Below are 19,100 nucleotides of genomic sequence, written 5' to 3' on the forward strand. Positions count from 1 at the left end.
AATTTTCGAATCTTTAAATCTAGAAGTGCATTCGTGTGTGATTTCAAGAGTGTGCCATATGTTGAAAGCCGTTTCGCATAAAGAAACCCGATTGAACTCATTTTTGTCCAAAGCGCAAAATAAGGCATTCATAGTCTTTGCGTTTAAAAAAAACATCTTATTCTCCAAATCATTCAATTGGTTCATTGGAAGAGAAGATATTTCAAATCCATTTTCGACTATGTGTCATAAATTCAAATCCAAAGAAAGTAAGAAAACTCTCATTCGAGTTTTCCAATAAGTGTAGTCCGTCCCATTGAAAAAGGGAGGACAAATGAAAGAGTAACCCTCTTGAAAGCCGTAAAGAGTCATTTCTATTTGGGTGTTAAACGAAAAGACATTCACTCCTATGGTACTAGAAGCAATAAGGATCCTCCTTACCTATGCTAGTAGTAATAATTTTAAGTTATTTCAAATGGACGTTAAAAGTGCTTTTCTTAATGGTTTTATTTCCGAAGAAGTTTATGTTGAACAACCTCCCAGATTTGATAATGATAATCTCCCTAATTATGTGTTTAAATTGACTAAAGCTCTCTATGGATTGAAACAAGCCCCAAGGGCTTGGTACGAGAGACTTAGCTCATTTTTTATCGAAAATAATTTTTCTAAAGGCAAAATTAATACTACATTGTTTATCAAAAAATTTAAAAATAATTTTATTATTATTCACATTTATATTAATGATATTATTTTCGGTTCTACAAACGAAACTCTATGTGAGTCATTTGCTAAAAGTATGAATCTTGAATTTGATATGAGTTTGACAGGGGAATGAACTTTCTTTTTGAGCTTATAAATCAAACAACTAAGTAATGGTATATTTTTTAGTCATACAAAATATACTTTAAATTTGTTAAAAAGATTTAATATGGACAGATCAAATATACACCAAAGCATTTCTAATATATGAAGCATATATTAGAGAGGAGATGAGACTATATGGGCTTTCGGGCATTTTATGGGCTGATCCATACTATGTGAACAATAGTAGATGCATGGCTGGAAAATAATTAATAATAATTAACAAAACAGTAGTAATATCTCCCACCAAAAATTGGTGATGAATTCTCAAAAACAATCTCTAAGTTTCAAAATTTTATTATTGTTGATCACAAACAACGAAAAGAGGGGGAGGGGTCGTGTGACCTCCTCACGCACCCTACTCACCGTCGATCATTGACGAGGAAGGAGAGGGCATGCCCTCGTCGTTGGCCGCCATAAGGAAGGAGGGGAGTGACACACCCTTGCCCGTAACCTTTGTCATTAGCCATGGAGGGGCTACCTAGCCTCTCGTGCACCCTCCTTGTCACCAACCATCCATGAGAAAGGAGGGGCATGCTCTCACCATTGCGATCATCGACGAGGAATGATCATTTAAAAAAAAAAAAACTTTATATTTTTTTCACCTTTTTAGAAAATTCACCCATATATATATATAGTTTAGCATATACTTTCCTACAAACTCAAAATCTTTAGATTACTTGTTGAAGTTTTTACCCAATGTATACATTGATCCATCAAGCTTGGAGATGCATGAAAAATATTAGATTGGGAAAAACCTTTAAGAGCCGTGCCGGTGCCAGAAGAACCCCGCTCCGGTTTGTGTCCAGGAAATCCGCCGATGGCCACGGACAAGGCAGCGAACTTTCAAGGCATGATCTGCATCCATTAAGTGTAGAGATCCGTGCTTATATTTGATCGCCGCCCTGTTAAGATCTGCAAGTGGCATCAATGCCAACATCACCTGTGGAGTACATACGCATGTCGCAATGGCTGCACAAAAATTCCAAATCTATGAGTAGATTCTTCAGATTATTTTTCGTCATATTTTTCCTGTCTGAATCGCCCAGAAAACCCCTCACTCCTTTTTATTCTCTCCACCAAAATAAAATAAAAATATTGTCCTCTCCATCTTTTCACACTAAGAACACGTTTATCAGTAGAAAATAGGATGAACTCACAACACTTCAACGGGAGAGTGCAGATAAACAACATTTTCTCTCCTTTTTTTTTCTCTCTTGCCAAGAAACTCTCATTTGACTCGTGCAAACAATAGTGTCTCTAATATGTAGTAAAAACTCCTGAAAAGAAACCATAATGGACGTTCACCGGCTTCCATATGAAACATGAAGCCGTATAAAACCTTATTTTGAAACCATACCTTGTTTACACTTCTGACGCAGGTATGTCACTAAGGTCCAAACCCTCCGCAGGCAAGTCCGATGTGAGGGTGCTCAAAATTCCTTCAGAGTTGAGAGTCAAACCACTCTGCCAAATAGAACGAAGAAACAATAATAAGTCAAATGAATATTTTGAGACGATATACTATGTACAGACACGAGGGAGGCATCTGTAAGAATTATAAGAACACTGCTCCAAACTGATAACAAGTAACCCTAGATCCAAGAAAAGCTTATTATTCTTGTGAAAACCAAAAAGGTGATTAGATGAAAAAAGAAATCATAATTGTGTTATGAAAAGAAGCTTCATTTTAAATGCTCTTACATAAACATAGTATATATAAGTAAAATTGTTTGGCACAAACAGGTTCTCGTTCATTTAGTCTTAAGTAGATGAGAAATGATCAACACCCGATGAGTACCTCAGGCTGGAATCTTAGAATGTCGGCACGAGCCATGGCCTCGGCTTGGGCAATCCTCTGCCGGAATGCTTGAGCCATCTCATCGGCCTGATGCAACCCACAACAAAAGAGTCAGCATCTGCCAATTTCTAAATAGCAAGTACAAAAGAAAACCTAGAGCTAGTTCTACCTTCTCAAAGACAAGCTTAGGATTCCGGATCATATCACCAGGGGTGGATTCCAGCTTTTTAGTAGAAAGGCTTACTCGGCCTCTTTCACGATCATGGCTCAGTATCATTACCTTGTAACATTGAAAAAAAATGTTTGAGGATAACAAAGCTGAAAAAATGAATGGAAATAAGTAAAATAAAGTACCTTAAGGAAGTCACCAGGTTGCAGGACTGTTGAGATGTCTGTGATACGATCATGACTAATCTGGCTAACATGGAGTAGACCACTGATTCCACCAATATCGACAAAGGCACCATAAGGTTTAAGGCTTTGGACACTTCCTAAGACCACCGAGCCAATACCAAGTTGAACCTGACTTTCTGCCATGGCCTTGCGGTTGCTGAGAACAAGCCTAGATTGCTCCTCATCAACCTCCACAAATTTTAGGGGTAGCTCCTTACCAATGAGTTCTTCTGCTGTTGATTTCTGATTTATTTACAGGACACATTGATCAACAAGCAACTAGTTACACTAACATTACTTGTCAGGTCTATTAGAAGGCATAAAACTACTAGTCTCAAATCAAAATGGCTGAACTTGAAAAATTAGGCAGAATAAAAGAAAAGACGAAACCAATGGATCAGCTCTAAGAGGTTAGTAATCAACATTGTTGAAAATAGCAGAAAAGCCCCTCCTGCACTCAGAAGTTGAAGGCATGGTGCTAAAATCCATGAAATATAGTCACATATGCATAAAGCTGTATGACGTGGAATAACTAAGCTGCACACTGGGTGACTATTTGTGCCCGGGCTGTGGGCATGTTTTGGGGTCTGCATATGTTTTCAACACTTCTTTGTTAACAGTTAACTCTTGAATTGTTCTTTAATATCTTGCACTTTGATTCTTCTTCATACTTATCAGTAGATAAAATAAAAAATGAGTACACCAGGTGCACCCCAAGTATCTTGTCAGATCCATATTAGCATATTGGATATGGCTCAGATGATTCTCAAGCCTTTTTATTACAGATATTAAATAACAATTGATATGATGATATTAAAGGTTAATATTTTCACATGTGAGACTTCTTGACAACTTTTTTCTAATTGTTCATTTAATATGACAATATTATTCTTCTCTTCCGTGGTGTATCTTTGCATTGTTGCAAAAGATACTTGAAGCATGTCTGAAATCTCATCCACATAGTATGTCTCAATGGAACATCAAGAAGTTGTTATCACATATTTAATTGCTCTTTTATCATGGCAAAAAACTAAAACACTTTCTCAAGCTAATAATTTGACTTTTATCTTCTTTTACTTTAATATTTTTAGTATCATAAAATTACAAAAGAAAACATATGTGCACATATTCTGAAGTACAATGTTAGGCACAATGTTATGACATGTATTATCAGGTAAGATCAAGTGTGTGATAGGGCAAAAAGAGAAAAATAATTATGATGAGGGAATACCACCAGATAGCAAAAGAAAATGATGATTCACTTAAAGACCAGTTTGTAAGCAGAAAGTTGATTAGCGTTGCAATAGTCATAGTGGTCAAACTTTAAGGTCCCTGTAAATAGCAATAATAGATTAAAACAAGAAAAAATGAAAGTAAGGGAACTAACTGTTGATATGTGTGAAAATGGAACAAAACCACGAAGGCCCTCTACAATGGCTACAACACCGCCTTTATTTCCACCAACAACCTACAGTTATGAAAATCAGTATCAGAAGGGTAAACTGAAATCAATATAGTAAATAGGAAACTAAGTTTATTCTTATCAGATAAGGACTCTGTATAGATTGTCATCTGCTGATAGTTCATAAATTTAGTTGAAACCATGGGCATTGATGCATTAACTAGCTTAAACGGAGTACCATGTCTTCTCCAAGAAAAAATCTCTAATCTTTGTCAATTATCCAGATTCTGTGTGGTGCTTTTCCCATGCTTCTACATAGCATTATAGAGGTAAGCCTTTACTCAATCAACAAAAAGAAAAAACAACTGGTTTCAAATCGATGGAACATCATTGTTTGAACTAAAGAATCCAAAGAATTCATGAACTACAGATTAAGAAAATTAATTACCCTTTCCATCAGTTATTTGCATTTGTTATCATGTACATCAGCTGTTAAGAGAAATGCTGAGAGAACCAACCATTTCCATAGAAATATGTATGTGACTAAAAATAAGTTCCACAAAAGAACAAGGTAGACAGAAAATACCATAATAGGCAAACAAAATGGCTGAACCAGAAACATCCAGTGCAGCAGTGATCAATTATAACAGCATGTAAATATAATAATAATAATAATATACAATAATTCTCTAGGAGAATCTAGAGATCACCAATTTGCTGCAGCCATAAATATAACTGAAACTATTCATAACATAGAAAAATTAGGGACTAAGTTATATTAGCTGCAGCCTCGTAGTTTGTCAAAAGGAAATAACACGGTGCAGTGTGCAAGATTCTCACCTGACCCTTGACAACAACATCTTCGGCCTGAAGCTGCCTACACCTTTCCCATGCAAGACCATACTGAATAGACCGCAGGCTCAGAACCAGGCTATCATCCGCAGTTTTCTCACCAATTATGACAAACTCTTCAACTAATCCTGGATATATGCCCGCTTCAGCCACATGCTTAATTTTGTGAATGCATGCTTCTTGAAGAGGTAAGTAGGCAGAAGATTTTGCAGTGATATCAACCAATGCGCCATTTGCATCTGTCAATAAGACAGTTCCTTTAACCTGGAAAATAGAACAATTGATCAATCAACTGGACCTGGATGGACTACGAAGATCTGCAACCACATGCCTAAAGCTTCATGCGCGGAATTACAGCAGCTAAACTAAAGATAATTGGTAATTGAGGTTAGCAATATCAAATTATTATCTTTATTTCCCTTTAATTTGTATCAAATACTCCCGCGATGAACTCCCAAAACAATAACCTCTGCATTGAATCATGTACAAAAGTATAGGCACAAGCCTCACCGTTAATCATGATAAGTTAAGGCCAGTAGGTAGGGGGCGAGGGAGAGAGATGAGAGACCTTGGCGCCGATCTCGGAGTCGAAATCGTACTTGTCGAGGGCGGCGTGGAAGTCCTCGATGGTGAAGGCGACGCCCTCCATGGGGGCGGTGCGGCACCTATCGGAGGCCTCCTCGAAGAGTTCCCTCAGCTTCTGCCGCTCCTTCTGGGCGGGGGTGAGCGCGTACGTGCCGGCGACAACCGCGGCGTGGCAGTAGGAGCGCCTCACCGGCGGCTTCGAGGGGACGGCCGCGGAGGAAGGCCGAGAGAGTGGGGAGGAGGAGACCAGCGGCCACCGGAGTCCGGCGGAGAAGCTATGCGGCGCCAAGGCCGCCATTTCCTTTCGCTTGCTACCTAGTCTCTCTCTCTCTATTCGTCTGTCATCTCATCATCGCCATGGCCGATTCTATATGCTCCGGTTCTTTCTGCAACCGGTGAGCAGAAGCCCGATACAAACCCTCGACTGGAGGCCCAAACAAAACCCATTTGGGCTTACGGCAGCCGCCCAATGCGTCGCCACAACACAGCGTCGCCCGTTTCGTCGCGCATTACGAATGGAAATCAATACAGTCACAGAAATCTGAGCCGTCAATTGATGGATAACAATCTTAAAGTGTAAAACAACGGTTCTTGATTCAGGTGGGAAATGTACCAAGGATTGCTGGAATAGTGGGGCCGACGTATAGGCATATGCGTGGCGCCCTCTGTTGCTTCCGTGTATAGTTCGAGAACGAACGCCGGGTCACCTGTCATGTCTGCGATGGGACCCATGTTCTCGTTGCTTACTTAATCAACCCCAACCCCACCTTTCTACGACCCATCTCAAGGTGCGTCGGTTCTGTGTGTTCGTAGCTCTCCCCTTCGTTGGATTGTTCTTTCTCTTGCTCGTCTTAAATCGGGTTTCATGGCGCCGGAGATGGTGGCAAGGGCGGCTGCGAAGGCGGCCGGGAAGGGGAGCCATCTAGGGCCTACGTGACGTTCCTGGCGGGTGATGGCGATTACGTGAAGGGAGCGGTGGGTTTGGCGAAGGGACTGCGGAAGGTGGGATCCGCCTACCCCATGGTGGTGGCGGTCCTCCCAGACGTACCGGAGAGCCGCCGCCGCCTCCTCGCCTCCCAGGGCTGCATCATCCGCGAGATCGAGCCCGTCTACCCGCCGGAGAGCCAGACCCAGTTTGCCATGGACTACTACGTCATCAACTACTCCAAGCTCCGGATCTGGGAGGCAACCCATCTCTCTCTCTCTCAATCGCGCCTTTATTTTTGTACGATCACTTTACAGAGTGAACCGGCTTGCTTACAGTTCATGGAGCACCAGAAGATGGTGTTCCTGGATGCGGACATACAGGTGCACGAGAACATCGACCACCTGTTCGACCTGCCGGACGGGCAGTTCTACGCGGTGATGGACCGCTTCTGTGAGAAGAAGTGGAGCCACACGCCGCAGTCCAAGATTCGGCTAATGCCAGCAATGCCCGGATAGGGTGGCGTGGCCCACGGACGAGCTCGGCCCGCCGCCATCTCTCTACTTCAACGCCGGCATGTTTGTCCATGAGCCCAGCATCGCCACCTGCGAGTCCCTCCTCGCCACCCTCAAGAGCACCCCCGTTACCCCCTTCGCTGAGCAGGCCTCTGCTACTACTCTCCACTCTGCAGTATAATATGTTTCCCTAGTCAGTGTTCAAGTCTGGCGTCTTGCAGAGACTGAAGTGATGTGTATGTTCTCTTGTGCTATCGTTATAGGACTTCTTGAACATGTTCTTTAAGGATATCTACAAGCCGATCTCGTTGATCTATAACCTGGTCTTGGCCATGCTGTGGAGGCACCCGGAGAATGACCAGCACCGCATGGATAAAAACGATCGAGGCTTATCGGATAGCTTCAGGCCGTCGTCATAGAAAAGCCAACTCGTCTTCCATCTCACCTGCTCCTGAAGCATGTGGGACTCGGGTAGCACGTCGAGTGCGGGCGATGTCTCAACGGAGGTGCGCCAGGAAGACATGAGTGAGGCCTCGATGGTTAGTGTTCTCTGTTTACGTGCATTAAACTGTGGAGACGACGCAGGGTGGCCACAGCATGCACTCAGTCAACCAACCAATCCGGTCGGTGGATATATGACCAGCGCGTGGGGACCACGAAATGAACGGTGAGCGCTGCGAGGTAATGCAGCGGGTTGCTATCGAAACTGTCCCATTCCGTTGCCACCATTTTCATGCCATCCACATGGACACTACCAATCAATATAATTGAACAAATAGGAACAAATCTATTATTATTATTATATTTGCATACCATATCTACATGATTATATATATATATATATATATATATATATTAAAATGTATCATATATATATATATATATATATATATATATATATATATATAAGCAGTCAATGCAGCACTAATTGAGATAATTGATTAGAAAGAAATAATTAAGTACAAGGCAGCGGAACAAACTGAGATAAGAAGGCAACGAATCACCACGTCAGCGATTGACTTGACTTGAGAAGGGCGTGTTTGTACCCTTCCGCTTCTATCTCTTCCATCCTCATCCCCATCTAATCTCATCTCATCCCTTTGATCCCTTCCCCAATCCCTATGCCGTTCTTTGTCTTCTGAGAAAAAGGCCGTCACTCCGTTTGATAGTGGCTCTGATCTGCGTCATCACCACCGCAAGAAGCTCAGTTTCGTCTAGTGCATAAAAAGATCGGATTTTTCGCATCCCCCATTTCTTCGATCATCAGAGGGTCAAAGGTTAGAACTGTCTACGACTGACTGATCGATTGATTGGTGTTGAGTTGGAGTAGGATACCATCGCTGCGTATCATGTTTATTCTTTGTGTGAATCGTTCTACTTGCTTGTCTTTATGATTCTTTTCCTCTGGAATTTGGTCGCTGTCTACGTGGATTGTAGTGCGCCGGAGTTAAGTAGTGTTTGTGAGAGATTTAGTTCTATGGTTGATCTATTGGTTAATTAGTTTTTGACGTCTATTATGATTCTTTTATGGATACTGGTCGCTATCTCAGCGGATTCTAGTAGGCTGGGGTTTCCTTTTTTGGATCAATTTACCACAAGGAAGAAATATGAGAGTGCTTGTTTCGTAGGTTTGGTGTGAAAGTTTCTTTCTTGATGGTTGTTTGGTTGATTTTACTCCTCTGATTCTTATGATAGCATAGCCGGAAAAAAGTTGTCCCCAAAGTTACGAGTGGTCTGACTGTTTGGCGAATGTAGCACCACAAGTGAGTAATGATTTGTTCTGCCCTTTTTTTAGTTGGCAAATCAACTTTGTGGCCAAGTTGATGATCTCTGTTTTCGAAAAAGAGGAACTTTTATCATAGATTAGTAAATGAAGTGGGGCTTTTTTTGGTTGACTGATATGTTGAACTTGATCTCTTTTGCTAGTTGGAGCCAGTTAATTTCATTTTAAGGATTGTTTGTTTTAGAGGATGTTACCTTAATTTCATTTTTTATCCTTTAGACTATTTACATGTTCTATTATTGGCTTTAGTGGCACAATTCACCACCGGACTTTTCTCGTGTTTTTGTATGTTGGCTTTTTTCCTGACCTCTGGTTGCAGTTTTTATGAAATGTCTCTGAACATAGCTGTTGGGCTTCTTCTTGTAGGTACATTTGGTCAATTCGACGAAGCATTAACTTATTGATACACAAATAAAGACTTAGTCAGTCGATTATATCTAAAATATCAAGAAGAATGGGTTCTGAAGGGCCATCAGTGGTTACTGTTCATATTACTGGATTTAAGAAATTTCATGGGGTATCTGAGAATCCAACAGAAATAATTGTCAGAAATCTGAAGGGGTTCATGCAAAAGAAAGGATTACCTGAAGGGCTTGTTCTTGGCAGTTGCAATGTTCTTGAGACAGCTGGAGAGGGGGCACTTACTCAACTTTATGAAACACTTCAGCTTGCTGTGGCTGGGCAAAGAAATGAAACTTCAAACGGAGGGCAAATTATCTGGGTAAATCACTCACTCATTCGTTGTCTGCTAATTTTTTAAAACAGGAATAGTGATAATGTATTTATTGGAACATATTTAATAGTTATATCTTTGGTCTGGCTATGTATAATATTTAAAGTAGCTCTCGATATTTAGAGGTAAGTCGGTGTACATTGAGAGTCACCTCGCAATGTTGGGAGCTTTCTGAACTGGGAACGCCTTTTCAACTTTCAGTAACTAACTTACCATCCATATAATGACTATGATGAAGCAAATTAAATGGATCCAGATTTGAACACTGTGATATTTCTATTAAATTATAAGATCTATTTGAACTTGATGAAAATGATATTAGCTATTCATTGTTTGATGACTACATGACTTGATTGCTTTGTCTTTCAATCATTTAGCATCCAATACTATCTTTAGCATCTTGATCGGCAGTCTCTCTCTCTCTCTCTCTCTCTCTCTCTCTCTTCTAATTATGTATTTGGACTTCAGAGGATATTTTGACATGTCATTTTGACTCTCTATTTTAACCTGGTTTCTATTTCAAATTTGTATTTTTCACACAGTTGTTCTCTTTTTTTATGGTCCATCAGCTGCATCTTGGAGTAAATAGTGGTGCTACGAGGTTTGCTGTAGAGAATCAAGCAGTCAATGAGGCTACTTTTCGATGTCCAGATGAGATGGGATGGAAGCCTCAGGTTTAATGCTCTTCTTCATTGTGCAAGTTATCATTTATTTTTACATAATACTTTTACAGTAGGATTCTTCTTGCAGAGAGTCCCAGTTGTATATTCTGATGGAAGCATTGCACGGGTCCGAGAGGTATGCTGACCATAATGGTTCTTTGTATGACTTTCTGAATTGACAAGTTTTTGTTTTAGTATTTTGTTTCAGGTTGCGGGCACTCTGTTAGAAACATCTTCACATCATTTGGATCTTTAGGAGTTACTTTAATCAAGAGCATATCAGATTTAATACTAGTTATCAACTTATCATGATAAGATACAAGGGTGGGTGTTAAGTAATACTTACAATTATTGAACAACAAATGAATATTATGAGGGACGTGCAATCAATGAAAGTATCTTTCACTATAAGTTTCCAAAGAACCATTCTTGTTTACAACTAGAGTTAGTTCTGTTGCTTCTCCCATGTATGTACCTACATCAAATCAAGCTGTTTTCCCCCATTTGTATTTGCACACAATTTTGTGTAATTTAAATGTGTGTTTACTAATGGAGGACACAAACAAGTGGATCTGTTCACTCTTGTTTCAAACAGCTTCTTCTACATTTGTTGATTTTCTTCTTAGCTCTTTAAAATAGTTCATAGATATCAATGTTCTCTTTGTTTGAGGTAAAATTGCACTGGTGATACCTGGCTAGTCCCACATTGCTAGTTGATGTTCATTGTAAAAGGTAATTGGTCTATTCTAGTAATTAGGTTTTGACATTTAAGGCTATAATTATAAATCAATTGATTCCAGATTAAGATTGAACCAACCCATGTCCAATTCCACTCCCAACTGAATCGGCCAAGGTGAAATGTTAATTTATATCTGGTCCAGTTGAGATTTGGAGCTCCAATTTAGATCTTCGATTTGGTCTAGCAAGGAGCAAGGAAGAGGAGGGGCTTGCATGAGGAATTGTGGAAGGATGGGGGGGAGAGAAAGGAAGAAAGAGGGCTGTAACTGGAGAGAGAGGAAGGGAAGGGGCTGGTGGCATTTATCAGGCTGGGCAGCAAGGTCAAATAGCACAAGGAGCCCTGATAGGGGGAAAGAGAGAGAACAGAGGGAGAGAAATGACTCGGCCACAAGGGGATGGGCATACCTATCTGATGAATACTCCTTAAGGGGCAGTTGCAAGGTGAGAGGTTCCACATAGCTCAGGTGAAATGAGGTAATACATCTAGATTGCTATGTGATTCAGTTCCACGTTAATAAATCACCAGAGCATCAATCATGGCAGCATCTACAAGTTAGTCAAACTGAAGGTTTGACCCATCCTTATACCATAATTATGGTATATCAGAGATGCCATAGATACGTTCTTATTACTACAATCCTCAAATATAGAAAGTTCACAGTTATCCTGAGGCTTCACCCTGTATAATATATCCTGGAATCCTTTTTAACTTTCTCAACATGCCAAATGAAATTACTAAATAGCCATAAGTGTTTATAATTGGTATATCGGGCTCCAAAGTAGGCAATCTACACCCAGTTAAGCCTTTCCTCCATCAAATATGAGTTCCTTTCTTTTACTTTTCTTTATCATGCGGAGAAAAGGGGTTGAATTTTTTGGATAAGAAAATTGAAAATTTCTCTTGGGCATGCACCATCAGATATGAGATCCTTTTAAAAGAAATTACCTGTTCTTTTCCATTTTCATTTGGGAGGAGAGGGGAACTCGGATTCTTTGAGACAATTTTTGGGTCTCAAGTTGGCAGCTAGAGTGATGGCCATACATGGTGGAGGTTACCATATTTACCATCCTTTACCAACCTGAATCCACTTTATTTGAGCAGGTTGGTGACCTCAGTAAGGATTGTACCATTCAGTGCCCTGGACATGAGTCAACAAATATGTAGATCATCGAACCATGAATTTTAGAATGTTGATGATGTTATATGTATTCGAATTACTGTTTTGGTTTGAGATTCTGATTAGTTATGAAGGTTAATTTTCTTGACACTTGACAGAAGTAGATCACAGCTTAAGGTGTTACCTTTACAATCATGTTGTTGAATGCACTTTGTTGTACCTAAGATGTCTGGTAAACAATTATGTTATTGAAAGACACTTCATTAAAATTCACAGTTCCTTTATTTGATAATAATCATAAATATGAGGAATGCATCCTCTAGCGGATTATTGCATCTGGATCACACAATTCTTAGATGTCACATGAAAACTTCAGCTGATCTGAGTTGTTTCATGACTTTATGTTGCATATATCTGCTCTTCAGGCTAAGTGTTGACTTAAATTATTCTTACAACAATTTGCTATCTTGCATTAGACATAATTCCATAAACTTTGTCTTATTTTATTTTTTTCTTAATGGCCAAATTTGTAGAATTTTGCAGGCATGAGTGATAGCACAATTATCTTTTGAGAAATTTTCATTTCATTATCCTTCTGTTATCTCATTCTGTATTTTAATGTCTTTTCCTTCTGTACTGTTGCAGACTTCCCTTCCCGTCAAAGAAATTGTGAAGGCCTTGTCAAAGATGGGATACAACATAACACCCTCGGATGACGCTGGTCGATTCGTGTGCAACTTTGTATACTACCACTCTCTCCTGTTCGCGGAACAAAACGGAATCAAGTCACTCTTTGTACACGTTCCCATGTTCTTGACGATCGATGAGGAAACACAGATGGACTTTGTGGCTTCCCTTTTGAAAGTGCTCGTGTCGCTGCACTAGTATCGTATCCAAAGTGTCTCCCGGATTTGGACCTTTCGGCATGCAATGTTGATTCAAACAGTGTATGTCTTGAATGATAATTATGGCATCCTGAGCTGGGTGATGGCAAACAAACATAATCCAACCGGAGAGACTCCTCCGTGTTGTGTTCATCCATGTCCATGAAGACGGCAGATTAAGTTGGTCTTCCCTTCATAGGTGTAAGGAGATGATTGTTTGTGTGTGTATTTGATGATTATATCTTGCTCATGAAAATTCACCATAGAGCGACTGCAGTAAGCCTCAAACCCGATCTTGTCGCAAAAGTCCTCATCAGCCAATCCAAATCATACCAACTCATTTATATCATCATAGTGCAGATGCTTATCTTTACTTAATTTCACGTTAGTAGAATTAAGATTCCTGCAACAATAATAGAGTCGACTAAATATAGAATATAATACATCATCATGACATCCCTTCAAATTTGTTGTTTTTCTTGCACAATGATGATACCAGCCAGGAAACAGAAAAAGATAAAGAGCCTGATATGAGTTCAATGGCCAAAGAAAGGATGAACACAAACTTAGGTACAAGTATTTTTGCCGTCAAGAAAAATTCATTTTAGTCAAATTATATCATGACCAATTTCTTCCCACCTCTTCTTAAATTTTCACTGAAAAAAAACATAGCTCAAAGACCACAAGAAAGTTTTGCTCTTTTGTCAAGGTTGGAATAGAACAAAAGCATTTAAGATGGTTTACAAGATGCATGGATGCAAGAGTTAGATAGCAAACATTACCACGGTTATTAAAGCCATGATGCACCAGAGTCCGGAAGAGCAATTTTGGTCCATAATTCACAAGCTAAAACATAGCAATATTTATGTTACAATCTGTCAGAAAAAGCGTAGTTAGTACAGAACCATTGAGGTCTTTCCGAGACAGGCCGACCACTCCTTAATCTGCAAAGAGGGGAGACTACGAGGTTTTTTTATGTCACATGCTCCAACTTACCGATCGATCTCACCATACCGGTAGATCACAAGCTCCATCAGCTCACTAGTCTCATTGGAAGCACACCTCTTTACTATATAAGGAATGTAGAACCAACCTTATAATCCTAGGAAGGCACATTGCTTTCTAGCATGCTCAGGTATCAACTTCGTGACAATCTCCGATGGTACTCCTTTCAACTCTAATTGACAAAAGGAAGCAAATTAATATCTGCTGATTCGAACAGATGATTACTGAAAAGCATTCTTTTCACAATTATTACTATTTAAACAAAGACTCACCGTAAGGCTTAAAATTGAAAAGAGGGGGCAGAAAACGGCCATTTGGTAAGCGAGTAGTTGGATCTCGAAGCTCATCAAAGAATGGATGAATTAGTGCTTCTAACTGTATCAAAGGAAAGGAAAAGTGGATCAGATAAACATGCCACAATTGTCTATTCAGATAAAGGCATTCTGTACTCACAGCAGTGCATCGAAGGTTTGGAGAGTACTGCAAAAGCCTAGATACCAGATCAACAGCCTCTGGAGGCATTCGCTTGTGAAAGATCTGATTAAAACAGATAATGCAAATAGATTTCACTACAGATAAAAGATAAGTAAAGGTAATGTGAGTATATATAGTAATTCATCCGATGTGTACCTTGTGCCAAGGATGACCTTTAATTTGTGGAAATTTGAACTCGGTATAATTTGGGTTCATGCATTTAATTTCTTCTCTTGTGGGCGTACCTAAAACCTGCAAAATCAAGATTACATATGAGAAGGGCAATCGAGAGGATTAGCAATTGATACCAAATCATGAACACAAAACAGTCACACACCTTAATTATTTCGACCAGCTGGTCAACTCCACTTTCGCCAGGAAAAAGAGGCTGTTTGGACAACAAATCAATTTAATCGGTAATAAATGACATAAATAATATGCAAGGTATCCTAGACACATTAAAAAAAAAGATCTTAGCTACCTGCCCAAGAAGTAGTTCAGCAAGAACACAACCAGCAGACCAGATATCAATTGCTGTCTTATATACAATTGCCCCAAAAATAAGCTCAGGAGCTCTATAGTACCTGGAACATATGTATGATATATTTGGTTCCCCTTTTACCTACCAAAGCAGGAAAAATTTTCAGCATTGAAGTTGCAAAAAGATTAGTCTAAATATTGACCACAATTATGGGGATGAAGCATATTACCAACACTTTTGCACTCCCAAAGTCGCATATTTTCAATTGATGAGTATGTGGATTGACCTGATCCAAAATGAGGGAACAATTAGTAAAGAACACCACTACTTTGTATATCACTGGTTCCAAAAGCACAACAGAAATTAAGTATTTATTATTGCTTCTATATAGGTAAAGAAACAACAAAACTGCATTATAAAATTTGCAATGCAAGAAAAATATAACTCCTCTTATTACTTTCATGTGAAACAGGTGGTTTAAAATAAAATATGAATCGCAGTAAGTTAAGAAAAAGAATCAGATTAGTATATACCAGAAGATTTTGGGGCTTAATGTCACGGTGGCACACCCCAATGCAGCCATGGATGTATGCCAGTGCTCTACATATCTGTTACAAATAGAATAATAAACTGTATCAACAGATCTTCAAGTACACTAAAACTACAGTTTAACAATATTATCTAGACAATAACTGGAAAATTGGCACTAGTCTTGCTAGCATATGACAAACTTACTAAACTGAGGACAAAGCCAAATCCATATAATTATTACAGACCATTTTATGACAACAAAGTATAACATGTAAAAGATCAAAACATACTCTTGATGAAAAGCTAAAAATAATAACATTACAAGCTAAACCCACCTGGTACATGTACAGCTTCACATATATTAACGGCATACGTTGGTTCATCTTGTTGTAGTGTTTAATAACACGATGAACTGTCTCTGGTACATATTCAAGTACCAGATTAAGATACAGCTCATCCTTCTCAGTTGTTGAAAAGAAGCAATGCTTCAAATAGATAACATTTGGATGGTCAAGAAGGCGCATGGTTTGTAGCTCACGGTTCTTGTACCTCTTATCTTGAAGAACCTTTTTTATAGCTACAGATTCACCTGTCTCTAGACATTTGGCCTACAAAGAAGAAAAAAACAGAAAGATGAGAAAATAATCAAATAAATCTCATACAAAATTTCTCATCATGCTTCCGGTACAACCAACAAAGGTCTGTAATTAGAATTTTCAAGTCTTATAATGAACTTGATGAGAAATTTGGTTGACCAATATATCACAAGACCAACCTGAAAAACAACCCCAAATGATCCATGACCTACAGCACGCTCAGCCATGTAGCTTACAGTCTGCAATCAAAATCAAGAGTTTCTAAGAGTATGTTTGCAGAATATGTAAAAAATTTAGCAAACATAAACACAACAAAACAAATAGAGATATTTAAATATTGTAATCCATTTTACTAAAAGGCCAGCATAGATAGCCTACTCCTTCATAACTCCTTGAAACTCAAAATATCTTTTTGTATAAAAAAAGACAACATCTATGTCCTCAACTTCTTTTGTGTTCATTAATTATGTTTACCTGCTTTGGTTGACCATTTTTCCCATTGATAGTAGTAACAATTATATGACCTGCTTCTGTCCCTTTCCCACTAATCACTGTTGCTTCCACTTCCTGCAGTAGTTCATCAAATCAGTCATAAAAATTCATGTGGCTCGTCTCATTTGTCATATAGGCAACTTTATTCAAATAATTGCCACAGTGAAAAGACATCACATGTCAAAGGCACAACAGGTGCTGATCATCTACCTTATCATCCCTTATCTTCATATCACTCATCTCTTGTGGCAATTTGTCCATACCAAGACTAGTGCCACTGGTGTTTTTCAACCCTGATGAGGGCACCATGTTCACTGAAGCCATCTATTTGCAACAGAAACAGAGCTGGATCCAATTACAACCTACCCTAAGCACCTTTCTCAGAATAAGATAACATCTACCTGTTTTCAAACATATGAAAAATATCAACAGGCATAATAAAAATGTGAAAAATATCTCAACTATCTCATTTGACAGATGAAACTTACAGCAAAACATGTAAGACAAACCAAGTCCAATTATTAAAGGTTCGTAAAAAAAAAAAATCAGTCTGCAGAAGAAAGCTCGAGTAAGAATGCAGCCTAGAAACAATAAAATTAGGAACAAATAATATACATGAAAGGAATAATTAATATCATGTCATCATTCACAACACAGCTATACTGAAATTTGGTCCTCGAATCCTCTAGTTGCTCAGTAAGGCATGATCATCAGTGCATCATAGAGCAAATGAGAGTATGCCATTAGTATTATCTACATTAATCAGCCAAGAAGCTGCATCCAAGATTACCAATAGTAGCATAGTTAGACGAATCACGAAACTAGCAAGTCCCATGACTAAACAACAGACATGCACTTTCCAGCCTACTGAAAGAGATTTAGCAAGTAATCCTAAATATTGTTCAAAATGTCATAAAAAATCACAGATTTATCTTGATAAAAAAGAAAACGTTCAATATTCGATTGAGCTTCCGTCTCAAGCACATCATCCACGACAAGATCTCAATCGCATACACCCAATGTACGATAAATGCATGCATGAAGAACAAGATAGAAAGGGGTATTTCATAGAAATCATCCTTGATGTTCGTGGTGTAACTCGCTCGTCAGTGAGAGCCATTGGTACTACATCAGAATCGACTTCTTTGTAGCAGAAAAGAAATGGAAAGCCAAATGACCCATAAAAAATGCTAATTTCGCTCTCCAAAGTAAATCGCCGAACCTCACCATGCCTAGTGCACTACAAATTGTCAAGAAATGTAGCACAAAGACACGCTAAAGCATTCTAAACTAATCCTCAACCATCACCATTTTTTTTCGGGAAGACTGCATCAACAATTTTATTTTAATCTCACGATTTTTCAGGTTTTCAGGAAGACTACAGCGACATTTTCTTTAAAATCTTCACAGAAACTACATACCTGTTAAAAAAGGAAGATTTTGATGAAAGACTAAGAACATCACCGATTTAAAAGGAATAACATCAATACGTACAACGATAAAACATGCATTTATGAAGCAAAAATGTTCCAAATTGCGAATAAAAGGCTCCCGAATAGTCAAAAGTTGTTTTTTTTCTTGTCCCGTCAAGTAAATCCAAAGATCAGCGCAAAAAATAATTTTCAGGGCACGAACCAAACAAACGCGTGTAAACCAATTTCGTCCTTCGAAATCCAACCAGAAGCGAGAAGAACCCCCGACCTATTGCTCCTAAAATGATAGACACAACAACAATGCCTTCAAAATCGATTAAAAATCAGACGTTTAGGCAAATAGTGTCCAGATTTGATCAACAGACACACGAATCGAACTAAAACAACCAACAATTCGTTTCTAAAAACCAACCGATCTACGAATTCTCCAGCAGAGAACTAAAATGCTCACGACATGCAGGCCCGCCGCTCCAATCGACCGCGATGACCATCAAAAGCGGATCCGAGAAACCCAAAGCACGGCGAACGATCGCCCTCCCTCCTCGCCGCGCCTGGTCTTCTGGCTCTCCTCTCTTCCCTCTGCTACGGCTCCAGATTGAGATCAGAAATCGAGGGCTTTAATCGCATCCCGTGTCCCGCTTTTGGGTAGTATATGGATTTCTCTTCTCCCGATGACAGTCAAAGGCAAAGCCTCTTCGGAGTGCTCAAACGTACTCTTTCTTTGACCGTTCAGACTTGATTCCAACCACCTCCTAACCACATTATTATTATTATTATTATTATTATTATTATTTTCACGTGTTTTAATATTATTTTAATGCTAACTTCTTCTGCTAATAAATATTGAATATTTTAAA

General features: G+C 39.1%; 4 protein-coding genes across 8 annotated transcripts; 2 read left to right on the forward strand and 2 right to left on the reverse strand.

Moving 5' to 3' along the window:
* Positions 1–1,490: 1,490 nt before the first annotated feature.
* LOC135586511 (small ribosomal subunit protein bS1c-like) lies at positions 1,491–6,238 on the reverse strand. Of its 2 annotated transcripts, none has more exons than XM_065132277.1 (8): positions 5,857–6,238; positions 5,277–5,552; positions 4,422–4,502; positions 2,996–3,277; positions 2,811–2,921; positions 2,642–2,728; positions 2,201–2,307; positions 1,491–1,755 (listed from the first exon to the last, which is right to left on the reverse strand). In XM_065132277.1, exons 1-7 carry the CDS (start codon positions 6,169–6,171, stop codon positions 2,206–2,208), a joined length of 1,254 nt encoding a protein of 417 aa, XP_064988349.1. In that variant the 5' UTR covers positions 6,172–6,238; the 3' UTR covers positions 1,491–1,755; positions 2,201–2,205. The 2 variants fall into 2 exon arrangements, with proteins under 2 accessions (XP_064988349.1, XP_064988348.1); XM_065132276.1 differs by having other exon boundaries at positions 1,491–1,812.
* A 655-nt stretch (positions 6,239–6,893) lies between these two features.
* On the forward strand, positions 6,894–7,316 carry LOC135627593 (galactinol synthase 1-like). The gene is made up of 2 exons (XM_065133718.1): positions 6,894–7,058; positions 7,137–7,316. The coding sequence occupies exons 1-2, from the start codon at positions 6,894–6,896 to the stop codon at positions 7,314–7,316; spliced, it is 345 nt and encodes a 114-aa protein (XP_064989790.1).
* A 1,019-nt stretch (positions 7,317–8,335) lies between these two features.
* LOC103971993 (uncharacterized) lies at positions 8,336–13,494 on the forward strand. Its single transcript, XM_009386170.3, has 5 exons — positions 8,336–8,590; positions 9,463–9,817; positions 10,399–10,503; positions 10,580–10,627; positions 12,993–13,494. The coding sequence occupies exons 2-5, from the start codon at positions 9,551–9,553 to the stop codon at positions 13,230–13,232; spliced, it is 660 nt and encodes a 219-aa protein (XP_009384445.2). The 5' UTR covers positions 8,336–8,590; positions 9,463–9,550; the 3' UTR covers positions 13,233–13,494.
* A 553-nt stretch (positions 13,495–14,047) lies between these two features.
* Positions 14,048–18,957, reverse strand: LOC103971994 (shaggy-related protein kinase alpha). 4 transcript variants are annotated; one of them, XM_018820686.2, is made up of 13 exons: positions 18,656–18,957; positions 18,446–18,520; positions 17,021–17,211; positions 16,793–16,885; positions 16,498–16,557; positions 16,058–16,330; positions 15,725–15,799; positions 15,421–15,477; positions 15,192–15,332; positions 15,048–15,098; positions 14,867–14,962; positions 14,509–14,773; positions 14,048–14,408 (listed from the first exon to the last, which is right to left on the reverse strand). In XM_018820686.2, the coding sequence occupies exons 3-13, from the start codon at positions 17,132–17,134 to the stop codon at positions 14,326–14,328; spliced, it is 1,308 nt and encodes a 435-aa protein (XP_018676231.2). In that variant the 5' UTR covers positions 17,135–17,211; positions 18,446–18,520; positions 18,656–18,957; the 3' UTR covers positions 14,048–14,325. The 4 variants fall into 4 exon arrangements, with proteins under 4 accessions (XP_018676231.2, XP_009384446.2, XP_018676233.2 ...); XM_009386171.3 differs by lacking the exon at positions 18,446–18,520 and having other exon boundaries at positions 14,509–14,611; positions 14,690–14,773; positions 18,656–18,951; XM_018820688.2 differs by lacking the exon at positions 18,446–18,520 and having other exon boundaries at positions 18,695–18,956.
* Positions 18,958–19,100: the final 143 nt, after the last annotated feature.

The sequence above is a fragment of the Musa acuminata genome, chromosome BXJ2-11 (genome assembly GCF_036884655.1).
Source record: "Musa acuminata AAA Group cultivar baxijiao chromosome BXJ2-11, Cavendish_Baxijiao_AAA, whole genome shotgun sequence".
NCBI lineage: Eukaryota > Viridiplantae > Streptophyta > Magnoliopsida > Zingiberales > Musaceae > Musa > Musa acuminata.